At 43.9% G+C, this 21,736-nt stretch overlaps 1 protein-coding gene across 5 annotated transcripts in view; it reads right to left on the reverse strand.

Annotated features, from left to right (window-relative positions):
• The window catches only part of LOC123765855 (probable glutamate receptor), a 22,511-nt gene extending 2,272 nt beyond the window's left edge, over window positions 1-20,239 (reverse strand). For 2 of the 5 annotated variants that reach the window (XM_045754677.2, XM_069337000.1), the window contains exons 1-9: window positions 20,016-20,233; window positions 15,535-15,982; window positions 12,547-12,704; window positions 9,211-9,315; window positions 8,334-8,627; window positions 7,770-7,876; window positions 6,832-7,005; window positions 5,752-6,008; window positions 524-741 (exon numbers count right to left, since the gene is read on the reverse strand). In XM_045754677.2, the coding sequence (XP_045610633.2) occupies window positions 524-741; window positions 5,752-6,008; window positions 6,832-7,005; window positions 7,770-7,876; window positions 8,334-8,627; window positions 9,211-9,315; window positions 12,547-12,704; window positions 15,535-15,904 (1,683 nt within the window). In that variant the 5' untranslated portion in view covers window positions 15,905-15,982; window positions 20,016-20,233. Of the gene's footprint in view, window positions 1-523; window positions 742-5,751; window positions 6,009-6,831; window positions 7,006-7,769; window positions 7,877-8,333; window positions 8,628-9,210; window positions 9,316-12,546; window positions 12,705-15,534; window positions 15,983-20,015 lie in introns of all 5 variants that reach the window. The other 3 variants (XM_069337003.1, XM_069337002.1, XM_069337001.1) reach the window with 3 other exon arrangements.
• Window positions 20,240-21,736: the final 1,497 nt, after the last annotated feature.

Consider the following 21,736-nt stretch of genomic DNA (forward strand, 5'->3'; position numbering starts at 1 on the left):
CAATGACTTGTTAGTATTAGTGATGGATTTGGCGAATGTGGCACTTTACAACTCAAACATCAATCAATATATGATATACACTGTTCTCGCAGAACTTGATATACACTGTTCTCGCAGAACTTGATATACACTGTTCTCGCAGAACTTGTTTCAGTTCTTATATGCACACTCTCGCAAAACAAATCCATTTCATGCTTTACCAACGAAATGAAAAATTACAAAACTGCCAATACAACCTAATCACCTAACCTAATCGACCCTAGGATTAACTAACATTTAACCACCATTAATGAGGACGGATTACTTAAAAAAGCCAGACACCCACCTTGAAGGCGATGAGTCACAATAACGTGGCTAAAGTATGTTGACCAGACCACACACTAGAAGGAGAAGGGACGACGACGTTTCGGTCCGTCCTGGACCATTCTCAAGTCGATTGTGACTTGACTTGAGAATGGTCCAGGACGAACCGAAACGTCGTCGTCCCTTCAACCTTCTAGTGTGTGGTCTGGTCAACACCTACCTTGAACAACTCTTCAAGCACTGATCCCTTCTGTATACCGAGTCGAAATTTTGGAAGCTTCTTAAGGTCTTCCAGGGACTCGAACGGCAACTGATCGTTGATGACGGTGAGGAAGGATACCAGCGTGGCCGAGTACGACGCCGCCACCACCACACCAATCACGTACATCATCCAGAACAGCACCCGGAGAGCTCCGGCGTCCGGGGAAGTGGGCCAGCCTGCAGGCAGGGAGGTACGGGAACACCAGATGAGCTCAGGCCACGTCGGAGGCTCGGGCAGCCGTGTACATGACGGACCTGGGATTGTTACTTGGGCTTTGGGGGACGTTGGGGGGACCTGGGATTGTTACTTGGGCTTTGGGGGGCGTTAAGGGGACCTGGGATTGTTACTTGGGCTTTGGGGGACGTTGGGGGGACCTGGGATTGTTACTTGGGCTTTGGGGGGCGTTGGGGGAACCTGGGATTGTTACTTGGGCTTTGGGGAGCGTTGGAGGGACCTGGGATTGTTACTTGGGCTTTGGGGGGCGTTGGAGGGACCTGGGATTGTTACTTGGGCTTTGGGGGACGTTGGAGGGACCTGGGATTGCTACTTGGGCTTTGGGGGGCGTTGGAGAGACCTGGGATTGTTACTTGGGCTTTGGGGGGCGTTGGAGAGACCTGGGATTGTTACTTGGGCTTTGGGGGGCGTTGGAGGGACCTAGGATTTTTACTTGGGCTTTGGGGGGCGTTGGAAGGACCTGGGATTGTTACTTGGGCTTTGGGGGACGTTGGAGGGACCTGGGATTGCTACTTGGGCTTTGGGGGGCGTTGGAGAGACCTGGGATTGTTACTTGGGCTTTGGGGGGCGTTGGAGGGACCTAGGATTTTTACTTGGGCTTTGGGGAGCTTTGGAGAGACCTAGGATTTTTACTTGGGCTTTGGGGGGCGTTGGAGGGACCTGGGATTGTTACTTGGGCTTTGGGGGACGTTGGAGGGACCTGGGATTGCTACTTGGGCTTTGGGGGGCGTTGGAGAGACCTGGGATTGTTACTTGGGCTTTGGGGGGCGTTGGAGGGACCTAGGATTTTTACTTGGGCTTTGGGGAGCTTTGGAGAGACCTGGTATTTTCACTTGGGCTTTGGGCGGCGTTGGAGCTGGTCGAGGAACCATTTCAATTGTGGTTAAAGCAGGGCTGAAACTGACAGGCCAGAATGTTGGGAAATGTTGAATAACAGCTGATCGAGAGAACATAGCAGCGGTAGAATGATGACCCCATGTTGGGATGTGCGAAACATAAGCCTTTAACGCATGAGCAGCAGAAAAATTAAATTAAGTAGATGAGGAAAAACGGTAAAGTCTAACTCCATCCACACATGTAAACAAACATTTAACACGAGACATGATGGCCGGAAGTCATAGCACTGGAAAACAGACAGACGGAAAATGGACTGGAGCTTCATGGAACAGACACAAAGCGAATACACATACACACACACACACACACACACACACACACACACACACACACACACACACACACACACACACTCTTATCCCTCTTATCCACCCCCTGTACCCTCCCCCTCTTATCCACCCCCTGTACCCTCCCCCTCTTATCCACCCCCTGTACCCTCCCCCTCTCCCCCACCACCCCAAGCCCTCCCTCCTCCACCAATCCCCCCGTGCCAGGTCCCCCCAGCTCCCACTCACCCCAGATCCCAAAGGTCCCCCCCAGAAAAGAAGCAGAAGAGAGTCAGTTTCAGGGTGATGTACTCGAACATAGATGGGATCACAAGCAAGACAAGTGAACTAAGGGAAAGAGCACAAGAAGTTAACCCAGATGTAATCGGACTCACTGAAACAAAACTCTCTGGAATCATAACGAATGCCGTGTTTCCCCAGGAGTATACAGTAATAAGGAAAGAGAGGGAAGGTAGAGGAGGAGGCGGAGTGGCCCTACTCATGAGAAGGGAATGGAGTTTTAAGGAGATGGTCATCCCGGGCTGTGAGGAGTTCAGAGACTACATAGCAGGCACCATAACAATGGGAGGACCAAGAATAGTAGTAGCAGTAATATACAACCCTCCACCAAATGACAGGAGACCCAGTCAAGAGTATGAAAACAACAACAAGGCAGTTAACACTATAATTGAGAGGGCAGCCTCTGCTGCCTGTAGAAATAGATCCCACCTGCTCATCATGGGCGACTTCAATCACGGAAAGATTGACTGGGAGAACAAGGAACCGCATGGAGGCGAGGATACGTGGAGAGCCAAACTATTGGAGGTGGTGACAAGCAACTTTTTAACGCAGCATGTCGGAGAACCCACAAGGATGAGAGGCAATGACGAACCAGCGAGACTCGACCTAGTCTTCACTCTGAACGACTCCGACATAAGAGAAATCGGTTTTGAGGACCCAGTAGGAATGAGCGACCACAGTGTACTGGTGTTTGAGTACTTGATTGAAGAAGGGTTATTGAACTCGAGGAGGGATACCGAAACCAAAAGGTTAGCATACCGAAAGGGAAACTATGAGGGGATAAGAAAATTCCTAACAGATATAGCATGGGAAACAGAGCTCAGGGGAAAGACGGCCCAAGATATGATGGATTACATCACGCAGAAGTGCAAGGACGCAGCAAACAAGTTTGTCCCAGTCCAAAAGGAAAACAGAGAAATGAAGATGAGAAACCCATGGTTTAATCAAAGATGTAGGCTAGCTAAGCAGCAAAGTAAAAGGGCATGGAGAAACTATAGGAATAACAGGACACTGGAGAGCAGAGAAAGATACCAGAATGCCAGGAATGAATATGTCAGGATGAGAAGAGAGGCAGAAAGACAATACGAAAATGACATCGCAAGCAAGGCAAAGACTCAGCCTAAATTGTTGCATAGCCACATTAGGAGAAAAACAACAGTAAAGGAACAGGTTATGAGATTAAGGATAGGGGCGGAAGGATTCACTACAAATGACAAGGAAGTGTGTGAGGAATTGAATAAGAAATTCCAGGAGGTCTTCACCTTAGAACAAGGAGAAATTCCAGAGGTAAGTGAGGGAATAGCTAACCAGGAACCACTGGAAGAGTTTGAGATTACCAGTGGGGAAGTAAGGAAGTGTTTACTAGAGTTGGACGTGACGAAGGCTATAGGCCCAGATGGAATCTCCCCTTGGGTTCTAAAGGAAGGAGCAAGAGAACTGAGCCTACCACTCTCCATAGTGTATAACAAATCACTGGCAACAGGGGAACTGCCAGATACTTGGAAAGCAGCTAACGTAGTCCCGATATACAAGAAAGGGGATAGACAGGAGGCACTGAACTACAGGCCAGTGTCCCTAACCTGCATACCATGCAAGCTGATGGAGAAGATTGTGCGAAAAAAACTAGTGGAGCATCTGGAGCGAAGGAACTTTGTAACACAGCATCAACATGGGTTCAGGGATGGCAGGTCCTGCCTCACAGGGTTACTTGAATTCTACGACCAGGCAACAAAAATAAGGCAAGAAAGAGAAGGGTGGGCAGACTGCATATTTTTGGATTGTCAGAAAGCCTTTGATACAGTGCCACACAAGAGGCTAGTGCGAAAGTTGGAGATGCAGGCTGGAGTGAGAGGGAAGGTACTCCGGTGGATAGAGGAATACCTAAGCAACAGGAGACAACGAGTCTGTGTGAGGGGTGAGGTCTCAGATTGGCGAGACGTCACAAGTGGAGTCCCGCAGGGGTCAGTCCTTGGACCTATACTGTTTCTGGTATATGTAAATGATCTCCCAGAGGGTATAGATTCGTTCCTCTCAATGTTTGCCGACGATGCAAAAATTATGAGGAGGATTGAAACAGAGGATGATAGTAGGAGGCTACAAGATGACCTGGATAGACTGAGTGAATGGTCCAACAAATGGCTGTTGAAGTTCAACCCGAGTAAATGCAAAGTAATGAAACTAGGCAGTGGAAACAGGAGGCCAGGCACAGGATACAGAATAGGAGATGAAGTACTTAATGAAACAGACAGAGAGAAAGATCTAGGAGTTGATATCACACCAAACCTGTCTCCTGAAGCCCACATAAAGAGAATAACGTCTGCGGCATATGCGAGGCTGGCTAACATCAGAACGGCGTTCAGGAACCTGTGTAAGGAATCATTCAGAATCTTGTACACCACATATGTAAGACCAATCCTGGAGTATGCGGCCCCAGCATGGAGCCCGTACCTTGTCAAGCACAAGACGAAGCTGGAAAAAGTCCAAAGGTATGCTACTAGACTAGTCCCAGAACTAAGAGGCATGAGTTATGAGGAAAGGCTGCGGGAAATGCACCTCACGACACTGGAAGACAGAAGAGTAAGGGGGGACATGATCACAACCTACAAAATCCTCAGGGGAATCGACCGGGTAAACAAGGACGAACTTTTCAACACTGGTGGGACGCGAACAAGGGGACACAGGTGGAAGCTGAGTGCCCAAATGAGCCACAGAGATATTAGAAATAACTTTTTTAGTGTCAGAGTGGTTGACAAATGGAATGCATTAGGAAGTGATGTGGTGGAGGCTGACTCCATACACAGTTTCAAGTGTAGATATGATAGAGCCCAATAGGCTCAGGAACCTATACACCTGTTGATTGACAGTTGAGAGGCGGGACCAAAGAGCCAGAGCTCAACCCCCGCAAGCACAACTAGGTGAGTACACACACACACACACACACACACACACACAGCACAGGGAAAGACCAAGGAGGGGGGAGGAGGGACCGAACAAGATTAACGAGTGAGAAAAGCCATTGGATCAACCCCAGCACACACACACCTAGGTGCGTTTACTGCTCATAAAACACGTAACGCAAACAATGTGACACAACCTAGGTTAGAGCAATACTGGGACCATCTGCACTTGCCTGATCGCATATCTCGCCAAACACGCGGCATCTATGCAAGTAGACAATAAATGGCATGAACAAATGCACGAGGGCCGTGACGAGGATTCGAACCTACGTCCGAGAGCATCCTCTGGGATGCTCTCGGACTACGACGACTCCTCGAATCATTCGAATCCTCGTCACGACCCTTGTAGATTTGTTCATTTGATTTACCACGCTATTGTGATTTCTGTGTGTAATAAATGGCATGTACAATGATATATGAACATGATGTATCTATGAGAAAATAATGAAGCCATACGATGGGATCGACCTCGAGTCCTTGGATCCTATTTCACGGCCTCATTATTTCCTCAATAAACGCCACCATGAAGTACCTTGTTGCGTGATGGCTGCCCACACGAGCAGTGGACACTCTCTCTTCCACTCCCGATACGTGGTGATGCTCCTCCGGAGGCCCCTGCCAGCTGCCCTGGCCAGCATAAGACAGTAGCAGTGGGAGACGGCTGCGTATACCGTAGCCAGGACCATCAGCGTCAGCACCAGGCCGACCCACAGACCCGTGGAGAAGGGGCGAGTGTAGGCCGTCCAAGAGGCAGCGGAGCCCCCGTGTGGCTGGGCGAAGATCCGGTAACTGGGCAGCCAAGGAAAGTTAAACAAGATGTTGACCAGACCACACACTAGAAAGTGAAGGGACGACGACGTTTCGGTCCGTCCTGAACCCTTCTCAAGTCGATTGTGAAGACCATTCACAATCGACTTGAGAATGGTCCAGGACGGACCGAAACGTCGTTGTCTCTTCACTTTCTATTGTGTGGTTTGGTCAGTATATTTCAGCCACGTTATTGTGACTCCTCGCCTGCTTAAGCAAGATGTTAAATGATACCGGAACATCACACACACACACACACACACACACACACACACACACACACACACACACACACACACACACACACACACACACACACACACACACACACACACATACACATACACATACACATACACACACACACACACACACACACACACACACACGCGCGCGCGCCTGGCATTAGGATCGAACAGGCATTAGGAGTACGCTAAATGATATAGGTGCTTTCAATACAAAATTAAGAAGGAACGTATAGATAATATTTTCGATACTTATAACTTCGTTAGTTTTTTGTATTTAACTGATAACCAAATAACTACTCTGTTCATGGAAAGCCCAGGAATCGAGTAGTAACCTGAGCTAAGGTTCAGGAAACTAGGAAACATTCTAAAAGCAGCATTGAGCTACTAATGAGCTCTGCATTTATGAGAGAAATAAATTCCTAAAAGCATGATTGAGTTAGTAATAGGATTTCAAAGCAAGGAAAAAAACATCGTGGACTGTTTTTAGCAGAACTGAGCAAGTAATAAGATTCTATTACCTGGAAGCTACGTCCCTGACGAAGGTAATGAGCTAATACCTGAACTTGAGGAGGACGGATGAGAAGTCGATGACCAGAGCCCTGCTGTAGGTCTGGGAGAGATGGGCCACCACGACGTGCGCTCTTCCGCTCAACACGTCTCCGATCATCCCTGTCCACGACCCGTTTCTGTACGACCCATACTCTCCGTCGGCAGGTGTGATCACCGTGTACCTGGAGGAGGCACAGCGCGCCCAGGCAAACACAGCAAGTAAACACAAGCGTGTTTTTACAATATGGTTATGTTGTGTGTGTTTGCTGGGCGTGTCCTGCTTACGTGTGAGACGCAAGTGGAGGAAATACGCTCGAGTGACGTCGAATCAACGTTGAGTTAACATTTTCGACGTTGGTTCAAACGTTGATTCAACGTCACTTGAAGCAGAGAAGATTACAGCCCACCAAACACACTCCCCATACGAGGCTGGTCCTGTTTATGCTCACCCAATCAATTTATATTTACCCAGATCTATGAGTTGGTATTATTACTGTAAAATACGGATTCTTTATTTGTATTTGACTAAGATTACAACTATGCACAGTGTTATGTGCGCGCGTACACACACACACACATACACACACACACACACACTTACAAAATTTTCAGGAGAATTCACAGGGTGGACAAAGACAAACTATTACCACAGATGGAACACGAAGAATGGGACATGGGTGGAAAATTAGTACCCAAATGAGCCACAAAGACATTAAAAAGAATTTCTTCAGTGTCAGAGTAGCTAACAAATGGAATGCATTAACCAGTGATGTGGTGGAGGCAGACTCCATACATAAAATCAAATTTAGATTTGATAGAGCCCAATAGGTTCAGGAACCTGCACACTAGTTGAGAGCCAAAGCTCAACCCTCGCAAGCACTAGTGACAGGAGGTCAGAGAGCATAAACTAGCACACAACAGCGAAGACGAGTCGGTCCCCACTCACGTGAAGTTCAGTTCGGCCTTGAGGAGCTCCCAGACGTCGCCGAAGTACCCTCCGATGACTTGCCTGCCGAGGACGGGGTCGTAGTGGAGGTGGTGGGCTCTCTCATCCTGCCAGATACATACAGGAATTAAGGAAACAGCAGAAGATCTATTGGCAACTTCATTTGCAGAGCTCAAAGTACCTCATACCTGCCGATCTGAAGGGTCTAATGACATCCAGTAATTATAAGTAATTTAATATTGATAATGTAGTGTGAGAAATCATAACCCAGTTCTTGCTCGTAAAGTTTCACCTGGAGTACTCAGGACTGGGGGACTCGTCTCCTGTAGCCACCTGCCAAACTAAACTATAATTAGGTTTCAGAATAAGAATCTGGAAGAGAACCCCCGCCAAATCGTTTAACAACCAGGTACCCATTTTACTGTTGGGTGCTACACTTAAGGATAGACGCCCAGTAAATCCTCCCCAGCCAGGATACGAACCTATGACAAAGCGCTCGCGAAACGCCAGATGAGTGTCGTAACCCTTACACCACGGGGGACTTATTGTTTAAAGAAGACTTACGCTGATGGAGGTGGCGACGAAGTGGACACCAGTGAGGTCCCGCCGTCGCTCATACTTGGGTCTGTTGGATATGGTAAGCCTCCCGACTCTGGTTTCTGTGTCGGGGCTCTCAGTCCGGTCCGTTGGGTCGCCTCTGGCCTCGGGGTTGGCCTCCTCCTCCTTCTCCTCCTGCTGCTGGAACAAGCTGGCTCGCCAGCTGGCTAGATGGCCTTGGTGTAAGTCCATCCCGCGTCCTGGAGACCATATCTCGTGCAGGTGGAACTTGTCCTCTCTTGAACTCCTCACTTCCAGCACCTACATTTAGGATTAAGATGTATTGATTATTGACAATTACGAATTGACTGAATATCACGCTACAGAACTTTGAACTGTAGTTTTATGCTATTTATGACACTTCTTACAATACATTGTTTGGAATCATTCGTGTAAGAAGGAAACAAACTGCTTTATTTACTATTATTTTTTGTTATATATAAATGATGTATTTATATGGATAAATGATGTCTCGAAACTTTATTTATTTTGGTTAAGTTTATGTCTTGATTGTTCTATATCTTTAACATATATTAAATAATTCATATTTATGATATGCCCAGTAAGACTATTGCCCAGTCTTATTGGACAACAAGTAGATGTTCCGGACTTGTTTTTCCGATACAAGTGATGTTCCGGACTTGTTTTTCCGATACAAGTGATGTTCCGGACTTGTTTTTCCGATACAAGTGATGTTCCGGACTTGTTTTTCCGATACAAGTGATGTTCTACTTGTTGGCCAGTAGATGTCCGGGACTTAATCGCAGCAAATATCATGAATATGACAATTTTGACCAGGATTTGCCAGTTTTAAATTTCGTGAGCAATAGAGGCATTCACTCACCATGGAATCTATGGGAAGGTAGAGTTGAGGAGAGGCAGTCACCAGCGAATGTGTCAGGCCAGCCAGCAGCCACAGTTGCTTCTTCAGACCGCCCACTGCTGCCGCCTGGAACCCAAGTTCACGCTAGAAACATTTCTCCTGCATTCTTTACAAGAGTCAATTACACAGTGTAGTGGAGACATCCAGTGAATGATATACAAGTATTAGACTGACTTGATCACCCTGGAAATAGAAAATAAATGTGTTTACATGTGGTGAGTTTTGAGGGTTTCTTAATCTTGAAACCAAGTCCCGGACTTTTCCTGGCGATTGCTTGTTTGGAGAGGTAATTTGTGTTTGGGAAGAGGTAGTTGTGCCGGCTCACACCACACCTACTACCCCCCCAGCTGACAAAGGACAATGCACTACAAGATTACCGTTAACACTTCATGCTACATGGAATATATCCTTAAAATATCTGATAATTTTTATCAACTTTTTCTCTACCTCCGAAGATGCTGAAGAGAGCCTCAACGAAGCGTGTGATTTAGTGACATGCATCAATATATATATATATATATTATATATATATATATATATATATAAGAATGATTTAACCTTTGTCATATTCAAACACACACACACACACACACACACACAATACATACTGTATATGAAATCCCATATTATTGTGAGGGTCTGTAATATCGCAATATTATATTACTTGCTGGTCTGTAATATCGTAATATTCCATATACTGACATTCATGAGATATTGTGTGATATCATTTATTATTCAGAGTGAAGGGTAAGAAAAATCACATCTGCTCCATACCACAACTGTTTCTCAGAATATATGTAATTTTTTATGTACTGTGTTACATAAAATTTACTGTAACATATAGATACAAGAAGGAGTACACAACAGTGCCATGGATTGTCTGCTTCTCCTCCTCACCCTACCTCCCCCCCCTTCTTCTCCTCCCCCCCCCCCCACTCTCTCCTTCTTCCCATAACCCACATTTTCTCTCTTCTCTTCCCACCTCCCCTCTCACCCCTCCTTACTACCTCCTCCTACCCCGTCTTGCCTCCAGCCTCGAGCAGACAGACATATACACAATATATAATGTTTCAAGTTGTTGATTAAATATCAATAACTTTATTCCTAAAAATGTAAGTTGATTAGGATTGTTATCCACTCGTTTAGTCCAGCCATTTTTTAAATTATTTGAATAAGTTGTTATCGATTAAGATAACACGAAGACATAGTTATTATCATTCTAATAATGACAATGTTTACGTGTTATGCTGTTATTGTGACTTATGTAAGTAATGTACTGTACTTTTATATGTAAAGTTCCCAATTATATATGAAACTACCATTTATGAATAAACTATATTTTTATTGATATGACGTCATTTTAAATATGCTCAAATATAAAGTTACCTGTTTTCTTTGAGAACGAGCTGGGGGCTTGAGGAAGCTTTTGAAGACGTGATAGGATAGTCTTTTTTATGCTACTGTGGCCAAAGTATGAATAGCATAAAATTCATGTTAATTTCCGGAAATAAGTGAATAATTGTATATATTATAAGAAAAACACTGTTCTGGAACTTTTGCTTTCAAAATATTTAACTAGTGTGTAGCTGGCAGGCAGTGCGAAAATTCATTGTGGGGGATTAGAATGTGACTGGCACACTGTTCGCTCTTGAGTCTGGTGATCCTAACAAGCCTATGTCCGTCCCGTACCGCAGACGATTCTCCCTACAAAGTTGGGCGAGACTGGCCCCAAGCGTCTGGCTTCCAACCTTGGACAGAGAAACATTCTCTGAAACAGATTGTCAACAATCCCAGCCCACAATGACATTTGAGAGTTGATGAAAATAAATTTTCAACGTGTGTTATGTGGTGACAGAACTTCACAAGGGGGAATATCACCACTCTGGCAATGGTCACCTAGAATCCAGTAAATAATATGAAATGACACATAATGATTCAATGGCAAAAATAGTTTTATTTTTGTACACATAAAGGATCTATAAATATGTAACCGAAAGACTAGGCTACACGCCATGGTTAAATTCTGGGAATTCTATATTTTGCATGATTCAGGCTTCAAGAGAGGTCACCACAGGCAAGTATATCACACATGAATATACACTATACTTTGTCACTAGGTCTCAAACCAAGAAAAGCATGCAGACGAGGAGTTAAAATAACGTGGCTGAAATATGTTGACCAAACCCCACACTAGAAAGTGAAGGGACGACGACGTTTCGGTCCGTCCTGGACCATTCTCAAGTCGATTGTGAAGAGGAAAGGAGGCGAAGACAATAAATAAGCAAGAGAGAGGTGAGAAGAAGAAAATCTTAGAGGAAGAAAAATCATATTTTTTCACTGCCTTAACCTCCGTATACAACCAATTTTGTATAAACACAAGAGCACGGTTTACAAACACTAAGAGGCAATGGGCCTATTTTCAATTATTATCTCTTAATGAGAGTGGGGCAGGTAAGCCTGTCTTTCCGGGGAACAGGTGTGTGCTGCCGCTTGATATAATTTTGTTACATTATTTTGTCAGGTAACTTGGATCAGTGATGCGTATAATGGCGTGACAGATCTACAAGATACAGTCAATTCTACTTAGGGTAGAATTAAGCTTTTGATGCGCCAGAACTACTGACTGCTTGTATGTATTGAAGAAAGACTTAGCCACCACTACTGGGTCAAGATATTTATTTTGTATTCTAGTCACGTGAATGAGGTTACTCTGTCACATCTTCCTGAGTGGTATAGACAATAGTGTGACGGTGTCACACCTTCCCTTCCCCGTCTCCCCCTGTCTTCATACACTACTCTTCCCTATCTCTCTCTCCACACACATACCTCACCAGATAAGAGACGGGGACCAAAGAGCCAGAGCTCACCTGCAAGCACAACTAGGTAAGCATAACTAGGCAAGTACACCTATCCATCTCCTTTCCACACCCACTCCCTACCTCCCTAGACCCAAGCACCTAGCCTCTAACCTCCAACAAGCAGACATACATTTTATAGATATAATACAGATATGCAAATCATCGAAATACCAACACAGCTAATTAACACAACAAAAACTGACCAAATACTCACGCACGCAAAATAAAGTAGTATGAAGCATACACACTAATCACACAAATGACAATCATACAGCACCCATACGCTGTCTTAATGTTATAGTGTAAATACAGAGATATCCATACTGAACGGAAACATGCAGCTAATTAGGAGATGTGTTTCAACAACCTAGGAATCCATTGGTTGATGTAGATCCCCGTCCCCTTAGTATATGGGAAATGTAATGGGAAAAAAACTCACTTTGGACAGGATGTATTCGGTTGAGTTAAGTTCACAGAGAACCAAAGTGAGACCTTGCTTGCGTGGGGCGAGACTGGAGGCCCGGGTAGCGGCGAAGGAGCAGGGACTGATGTCCCACATGATCCCAGAGCTCTGGGACAGCCATGGGACTATTATCCCTGCAAAGGTGAAATTGCAATTTTAATAACTATAATGAGAAAACATTTGGAGCAGGGCATTGGGATTGAACTCTCGTCTTTAGTCACCCATAATTTACACGTAATAATTTGGATTGGTTATCAGTTCGATGCCTGCAAACTCCTTTCAAGTTCTGGTGGATTTGAAGTTCTATTGCTTTTAAGCACATCGTGGTCCAGTGGGTAATGAGATGGTCTCAGGTGACCCAAGACGCGATGTTTGGTTCCAAACCTCCTTGCTCCCAAGATATTATCATAGATATTTCACGCTTCTGTCATTGTATTGCGTAATAATTGTAAAAGTAATTGTTGCATTAAAACAATGACCAAACAAAAAGATGACACTGTTGTCTTGGCGTAACTTTTGCTGCATATAAGTTCATTGTTATGTTAGATTATATTGATCTTATCCTTTGTCTTATTCAAAAATATATGTCTACGAGAAAGACTTGTTAGTAAATGTATTAATATAGAGGGGTGGAAGAGAAAGAGGCAGGAATGGGCAGAAAAGAGGAGGTTGGGGAAGAGGGTGAAGAGTGAATAAGGGAAAAGGGGTGAAGGGGAAAGATAATGTATACTCTAAAATAATTCATTATGAGACAAAGGCGCCAGCCATGTTGTGACCCCAGACTACTAATCCCCATGGGATGCGACCTTGTGCTTGGGTCAAGTCAAACTACCACTTCACTCTTAACTTTTATACAAAGGCGTATCCCACTACCTCCCATACAATTATTCATTTTAAAACAGCTTCAGTTGTTACTCCACAACAGCAACATGTTCACTGTATTAGTAATTACGTTGTTATTGAAGCCAGTTAACTTTAATTTACTTGAGAAAAGATACTTGTTTTCACTACAATTTCTCATCTTATATAAAAAAATTCCTCATATAGAAATATATAAGGTCTCGTATATGGTAATGATAAGAGATTACCCCGTCATTATAAGACATTATATATTGTACGTAAAGCACCATAAAAGGTATTTTATATGGTGATATAAAAGGCAGCAGTAGCCACAATAGCGGCGGGAGGCGAAGGAGTAGCCCCCTGTTGAATAATTTCTTCACCAGTCTCTTGTTCAGCGTTCATTAGTTGATAATGGTCCATCCTCTCGTCTACTGTGTTCTTCACCAGTCACTTGTAATCGATCGTTTGAGGGGTTCGTACTTCCTTGTTTAGCTTTACTCCGGATCCCTTCAACTTTGAATTATAAATAGTTCGCATGTCTTCATCTGTCTATGTTTATAAGAGAGAATGTGTCTATGCAAAGTTAGAGGCCAGATGTTTGGGGGTAGTCTCACACAACTTTACAGGGAAATGGTCTGGGGTACAGGACTGGCATGTAGGCTATCTTGAGATGATATAGGGGCTTTTTAGTTTCCCCGCGGCCCGGTCCTCGACCAGGCCTCCACCCCTAGGAAGCAGCCCGGGACAGCTGATTAACACCCAGGTACCTATTTTACTGCTAGGTAACAATTTACTTGAGGCTGGTCGGGGTCGCCAAAAACCAAGAGATAATAGAAAGCCAGGGGGGTCACATGCTGTATCCCATGATGATTGTTTTGCACTGCAAGCTGCTACACCTAGCTACATATTTTAAAAACAAAAATTTAAAAAAATTATGCAATATACATTATTTACTATGCTCTGAAAAATTAACATACGTTTTCTGCTATTCATACTTTGGCCATAGTACCATAAAACATCTAACTTCAACTTAGCTCGTATGTCTCCTCGTGACAGGGAAAGACCGAGGGCCGACCCACAAATTCGAAGCTATAGGGAAACTATTATATTCTTTGTACACTAACTAAACTATTACTAAATTTATAGTAATTAACTATAAAGTCATACTGGCATTATTATAGGAGAGAAAGAGGGATACAAGGGGGAGCGGGGGGCAGATACCCCCACAGTTCACCATACAGAGCTCGTATGCATCCATCTGAACACCGTAGACAGTTCGCATTTCCTCGTTAACGAATATGACACACAGAATTCTCATTTATCTATGCACTGTAAAGAGGTCCTATATTCGTTCATCTATAGACCGTAGATAGTTCATATACTTCCTCGATCACCTGCCCCTCGTACTCGGTGCCACGGTGCATGAATCCGCAATGTGGATACGTCAATGAGCAACCTTCCTGGAAAACATGTCGTGGAGTACTGTAAAATTTAAATCACTCATGATAGCATGATAACGATGCACTTGGAGGCGTTCACAGGGCCTTCGCATAACGCTAACGACGTGGTTCCTGACCCCCCGGCATGTCGTTAACGACCTGGACCTGTGTTCCGACGGGAAGCTAACGACTTGGTTCTCGGCTCTGGCAAAGGGTTAACTCCTGATTTCTTGCCCCGGTTTGACACTATAACTACCTCGTTCTCGCCCCGACAGGGTGCTAACGACCTGCTCCCGCCTCTAGCAGGACGATAACGACCTGCTAACAACTTAAGTAAACTTTCAGTGTATACAGTATATACAATGAGAAGTATGGCATACCTTTCAGTGTATGTATCTCCTGGTGTCCAAAAGATGTATTTATAAATTATACTGTACTACTGAACCATAATTATCTTAATGTACATTATAATAGTGTGTATAATAATATACTTAGATATGCTCTTATATGTTTGTGTATATCACGAAAATAAACACGTGATTAAAAATGTGACAGTGTCAGACCACGGAGGAAAATTGAGACAGGAATTTCCTTAAGTACTTTCGTATATTAATACATCTTCAGAAGGAGTGCTCTTATTTGTATATTCCAATCGCAAAACCAATCATGTGTGTGTACTCACCCAGATGGTCATTGGTGTATATGGTCAGGAACGTGAGACCAAAGGCGTCGAGAACATCCAGCGTCAGTAAGCACAGGTTGTGGTAAAGTTTTCTCTCGTTTAGAATTGCGTTGACTTGCGTCTCTTGACTGACTCTACTGCGGACCCCTCGGCCACCTTCGCCTGCTGATGCGTTAAAGGCGATGGCATCCATAAAGAACTTCCCATCTATTATAGTTTGCGGTGTTAATGGCTTCTCTGAACCGTCTTCTGCCAATCGATTCCCGTCTTGCCCAGCACAGTTCCTTGTGGTTAGTGTTTCTGTCTTACCATTGTGTCCACACACTTGAGACACGTATAGGGTAAGCAACATCTTCCTTAAACCAACCATTGTGCGATATATGGAACCTCACCGGATGCTGTTCTTCGTAGGCCGTGGGAATCTTCTGAAGGGTAACTGAAATAAAAACTAGAGAATACATTAACAATTATATAGATTTAAACTAAATCAACAATACATGACTATGAACAAAATACTATATATTCTATATATAGAATTATATATATATATATAGTATTATATATATATATATATATATATATATAGTATTATATATTTGTTTGCCTTTCCATTGGAGATTTTCTGCCCCGTGAAGAAGGGGGGACCTGCTGCATTGGTGACAGCTTCTCCCCCGTATCAACCTACCCTGGCTTTGCGCCCTGGAGAGGCCACTCCAGACCGACAAGCAGAGCTCAACTCCATAGTCTCCTGAGACTGATGGATGCCTACTATATATTTATTCGTAAAAAAACCCTGAGGGTAGGTTGCTGGCAATACTGTATGAGTATTTGTCAACGAGAACCATAACTTGAGAAGCGGTGGGTTCTCAAGTGTTAATGTTGAGGAGTTAAGTACAGAATAGTGGTATAACCTGTCATCCTACAAAGGACGTCGCATTTCACTCGTATGCGTTACATACGGCCAAAAAATCGTCGTACTAGAAAATGGAAGCGGCTGGCGAAAGTGATGTACTGTCCCGTTTTCTGTTTTGGGTCCTCTGGTAGGTTAGGGGAGACTACTTTAAGTTGACCATTTTCTTGACGTTGGGAAACCTTACGAGGACGGGCTGAGAGGTGCCGGTCCTCAGTGTTTACTTATCAATGGTAACCTATCATTACGCAGGAGGAGGAAGGTGGTCGAGATCCAGCTCTCCCGCCCCAAGTTTTGTGTCCCAGATACATTTTAATTCTCTTAGTGCTTGAGTTCTGTGCCTTTGACATTTGAGATCCGCAACCCAAAGAAAATCACAGACGCACCAGATAGTACCAATGTCCTATTATATCACATACCCATTAAGGGCACTATTAGGTAGTACTAATGCCCCATTATAACACTCCATTAGTCACAGTTTTCAATAACATACAAGGCAACTGTCATTTTTTAACAAGGCAAAAGATGACATGCATTGGAAAACGACATGATGCTTACTGTTGTATGTGGAAGGAGATGACTCAGTGAAATCTTCCAACGTTGCTAGTTGGAAGTTGGTGTTGGAGTTGGTGTCAGGGCTGGGATAGTGGGAGGGCTGGGATAGTGACTGGGCTGGGATGGGGAGTGGGCTGGGATGGCGAGTGGGCCGGGATGATGATACCAGAGTGTGGGGAAGGGATGTAGGCGCCCCAAACGGTTCCACGCGGCCTGGCGAGAGTCCTGACCAGGGAGTTGAAGCGGTACACTGACCCAGAGAGGCCACTGGCCGTGCTGGCCCACACGCACCTCAATCTACGCACCTCCCTCCTCACCTGTCCTCCCTCTCCTCAGACCCACCAGCTGCCCTGTCTTCTCACATCCACCAGCTGCCCTGTCTTCTCACATCCACCAGCTGCCCTTCCCTCAGACCCACCAGCTGCCCTTCCCTCACATCCACCAGCTGCCCTTCCCTCACATCCACCAGCTGTCCTTCCCTCACACTAAACACCGCAGCTGGACAAGCCTTCTAAAGACCAATGAAATAACCCCGCACCAAGGCCTAAATACCTTTACTTTTAAGCTTTAAACACGTGAGTAGCGAGGAGCGTCAAGCTTTTTGTTGTTGAGGAAGCTCGAGCAGTCAGGTACATGATGGTCCTATTGACTTCTATATGATACAGGTCAGTATTTGGGAGACATTAGTCACTGTAATGAACAGGTCCGCGTTCGAAGCTTCCTCAACCAAAACAACTTTATTCATTTCATTCACCTTAGACAACATATGATTTTATACATGTAAATATATGATTTTATACGGAAGATATATATATACTTATATATATAGTACATACACGTATATATATGTAATATTTCTTTAGCAATCGCACAGTAAATTTGGTTTAAGTTATTTAAGAAATTCTTAAGTATAAAACCACATTAGCTGGCATTTAGATATAGAAATATATTTTTTACATATTTATATCTTCAATATTTCTATTTTGTAATTTTGTCTTTATTTTATATTTTTTCTCCTTTTCTACATATGCGAATGACCTATGTAAAAAAAAGATCTTGGTCTTTTCTTGTCGCATTTTTATATCTTTTTACGTTTTTTTTATTCTTTTCTGCTTTTTTAGTGTCTTTTAAGGTCTTGTGTTTTTTATATTTTATTTTGTTTATTATTTTTTAAAGATTAGAGGGATTTGAAGTGAACCATCAAACAGGTTCTCACGCTGTGACAAGCGTACTGTGTGTGTGCGGGGTTCTCAGTATGAACCTAATATTAACCCCCGTAACCTCTCGACCCAGACTCTCACTTGGTCAGGACAACAAATTCAATTTTAATATATATTTCACGAAAGCCATCAATTTGTTGATTTCTTTGAGACGCTGCAGTCCAGGGAGGTGTGAGGGAGTCACCTTCATGCCAGGGAAGACGAATCACAAGGGCTGGAATACTGTGGATATATATATGGATTTCTGTTCCCATTGGGTGCTCCGAGGTCATTAATTAACCACCTGTTTATGAATGAAAAACGGCTTACGCACGACTGCAACCCGTTCTCAGACCAAATCCATTCTATCCAGCGGTCGACCCCAAAGACGCATTCATCAATTTTTAACATTTTGGTCATTCAAAAGAGAACTTTTCTCAAATATATATTAATATTATTATATATTATCATATTGTGCATATTTAGGCACTGGTTAGGTTCTGTTGGCGATTATTTGTATTTGTAGAACTTGGGTGAAGTATTTCAACCCATCCTCCACTCAAGTCCATTACATCCAGCGGTCAACCCCACAGACGCATTCATAAATTTTAACATGCTGTTCATTCAGAACAAGAATTTTCTCAAATATAAATTAATATTATAATATATTAGCATATTGTGCATATATAGGCATAGGTTAGGTTAGGTGTTTAGGTTCGGTTGGCGATTATTTGCATTTGTAGTACGTGGGTGAAGCATTTATAGCGAAGTGGTTCGAACAAAACTCGTCAGTGAAGCACTTGTTCCTTAAGTGTTCGAACGAAATCAGTTGTGAGTCGTGTGTAAACCGTTTTTCATTCATAAACAGGGGGTTTGGCGGATGCATGGAATCACTTTTGGATCTTTGTTTGGAGAACGGGCTGAGTATTTACAGCGTTGTGGTTCGAACAAAATTCGTCAGCGAAGCATTTATTCCGGAAGTGTTCAAACGTCATCAGTTGTGAGTCGTGTGTAAACCGTTTTTCATTCGTAAACAGCGGGTTTGGCGGGTGCATGGAATCACTTTTAGGTCTTTGTTTGGAGGACGGGCTGCACGACTGACAGCTGATGACGTTCGATCATTTCTCGAACAATGCTTCGCTGACGTCCTCTGTTCGAACCACAACGCCGTAAATGCTTCACCCACGTACTACAAATACAAATAATCGCCAACAGAACCTAAACACCTAACCTGCGCCAAACTTTGCATAGAAATTTTATATATAATAATATTAACCTATATGTGAGAACAAACCAATGTTGAATGCACAGAATAGTTAAATTGATGAATGCGTCTGGGGGTAAGAGGATCCCCGCCGCGCTGACGGCGGGGATCCTCTTACCCCCAGACGGCGGCGGACGCCAATCCTCGACTCTGTGCCCGTGTTCACCCAGCAGTAATTGGCTACCTGGTTGTTAAGCAAGACCTTTCTTCACACAGTCAGGAATGACACAATTCCTCTAACCACTAAACTGTCGTTCAGGTCAGTATTCTTAGCCCAGTTCTTTGCCATATTCATCAACAATTTACCAAAGAACCCTTCCCCCTCCTTCCACTCTTCACAATACTAAATATAGCAACCAGAAAAAGCCTTCACATTATCTACTATTGGTTTCGTAAAGTATGAGAGACAATGCATCAATCAAGCCTGGACTCAAGGCCTCATATAAACAAATATATTCTTAACACAGTGGTTAGAGAACGCCCGGATTGAGTTCTCGCAGCAGAACGGAAACATTTAGGCACGTTTCCTTTCCCCCCTGATACCCCTGCTTACCTTGGCAGTAAATAGGTACCCGGGTGTTAGGCAACTGTTGTGGGTGGCATCCTGGAGAAGGTCAGTAGTGGGAACTCGATAACCGGATTCATGTTCCCTTCTAAGACAAACAATGGAACCCCCCCCTTAAATATAATAATGGTTCCCTGCTTGTATGTACTACCGCGAGCGTCAGGGTCTTAACAATCCCGCCACTAATGAGCGACCTCGTCGTTGGAGGACAGTCTGGTGAGTGCATATTGGTCGTTTCGATAGCCCGTTAACACTTCACAACGACAGAGAGCTTCAATCACCCGAACCACAGCGACAGAGAGCTTCAATCACCCGAACCACAGCGACAGAGAGCTTCAATCACCCGAACCACAGCGACAGAGAGCTTCAATCACCCGAACCACAGCGACAGAGAGCTTCAGTCACCCGAACCACAGCGACACAGAGCTTCAGTCACCCGAACCCCGACATTTTTCATGCACATCTTTGAAGCAGAGGTTAAAAAAAAAAAAAACATAATTACAAGGATGAACAGTTGTGAGGAAGTTATTGAATCATGCATCGCCAGTTCGAACCCCGTGTGGGAATTGTCAGGTGATTCCACTTCCCAATCAATAAGGAAAGGAATAAAGAAAAGCCAGAGAATTAAACGACGAGTCTATAAGAACTAATGATTCATCGACTGGTCGCACCCACCTGCTTTCTTGCCTGCCTGCCTGCCTGTCTGTCTGTCTGTCTGTCTGTCTGTCTGTCTGTCTGTCTGTCTGTCTGTCTGTCTGTCTGTCTGTCTGTCTGTCTGTCTGTCTAGCCTATTTCTCCCTCTTACTGCTGGCAAAATTTATAAAAACAAGAGTTAATCCTCCAGAGAGTAAGGTCCGCCGGCCCTGAATACCTGGAAAAGCGGTAAATGGTTTTACTGTATTTTTTTCTAATATCCCCACATCGAATGTTGTAGCAGGTGTTGTGACAGGTGTGTGTTGTGGCAGGTGTTTGCTGTGGCAGGTGTGTGTTTCCTGTACTGTAGCGTGCATATCGGTGCACGCTGCTGTAGTGTGTTTGGCGGTACACGAGAGTACTTGGTTCACTGCACCCAATACATGATTTACGATTTGATTTTATTTTGTTGTGTTTTGATAGTATACAAATATCAAGTGTTCCGGCAGATCTTACTGATACGTGTAGCATGGGTATGTCCTGTCACAAGAGCCGTGCAGAGCGGACCTTATATGGGAGGGGCATTATACCTTATATGCTACAGTGGCAAGACCGCTTGGAGACCACTTAAACGGACGGGTGGTGGACAGTGAAAATGATGCTCAAAAAACCACTTAAACGGACAGTAGCATACGCAGAGTTACGTTCCGACTTTACATGGAATAGTTTGCTGCGTCGTGTGTTAGATCTGACTAGTATGAATGTATGTCCCCAAAACAGTCCTAACTGCTAGACCTGCTATACATATATCGATGAAATATCACTAAACAAAAGGGTTCAACATAGATATAGAACTCAAAATTACTCCTGAAGAGATAAACGGAGAAAATGGTGTTGGATTTGAATCTTCTTATATAATTGGAAACCTAAATACAAATTATATAACGTGTATACGAATATAATTGGTCTTTGCATGAATAAGCATATGTGCACTCCATTAAACACATGTGTACGTCATTAAATACATGTGTACTTCATTTAAACACTTGTACTTCATTTAAACACTTGTACTTCAT

Source organism: Procambarus clarkii, chromosome 37, assembly GCF_040958095.1.
Source record: "Procambarus clarkii isolate CNS0578487 chromosome 37, FALCON_Pclarkii_2.0, whole genome shotgun sequence".
Taxonomy (NCBI): Eukaryota; Metazoa; Arthropoda; class Malacostraca; order Decapoda; family Cambaridae; genus Procambarus; species Procambarus clarkii.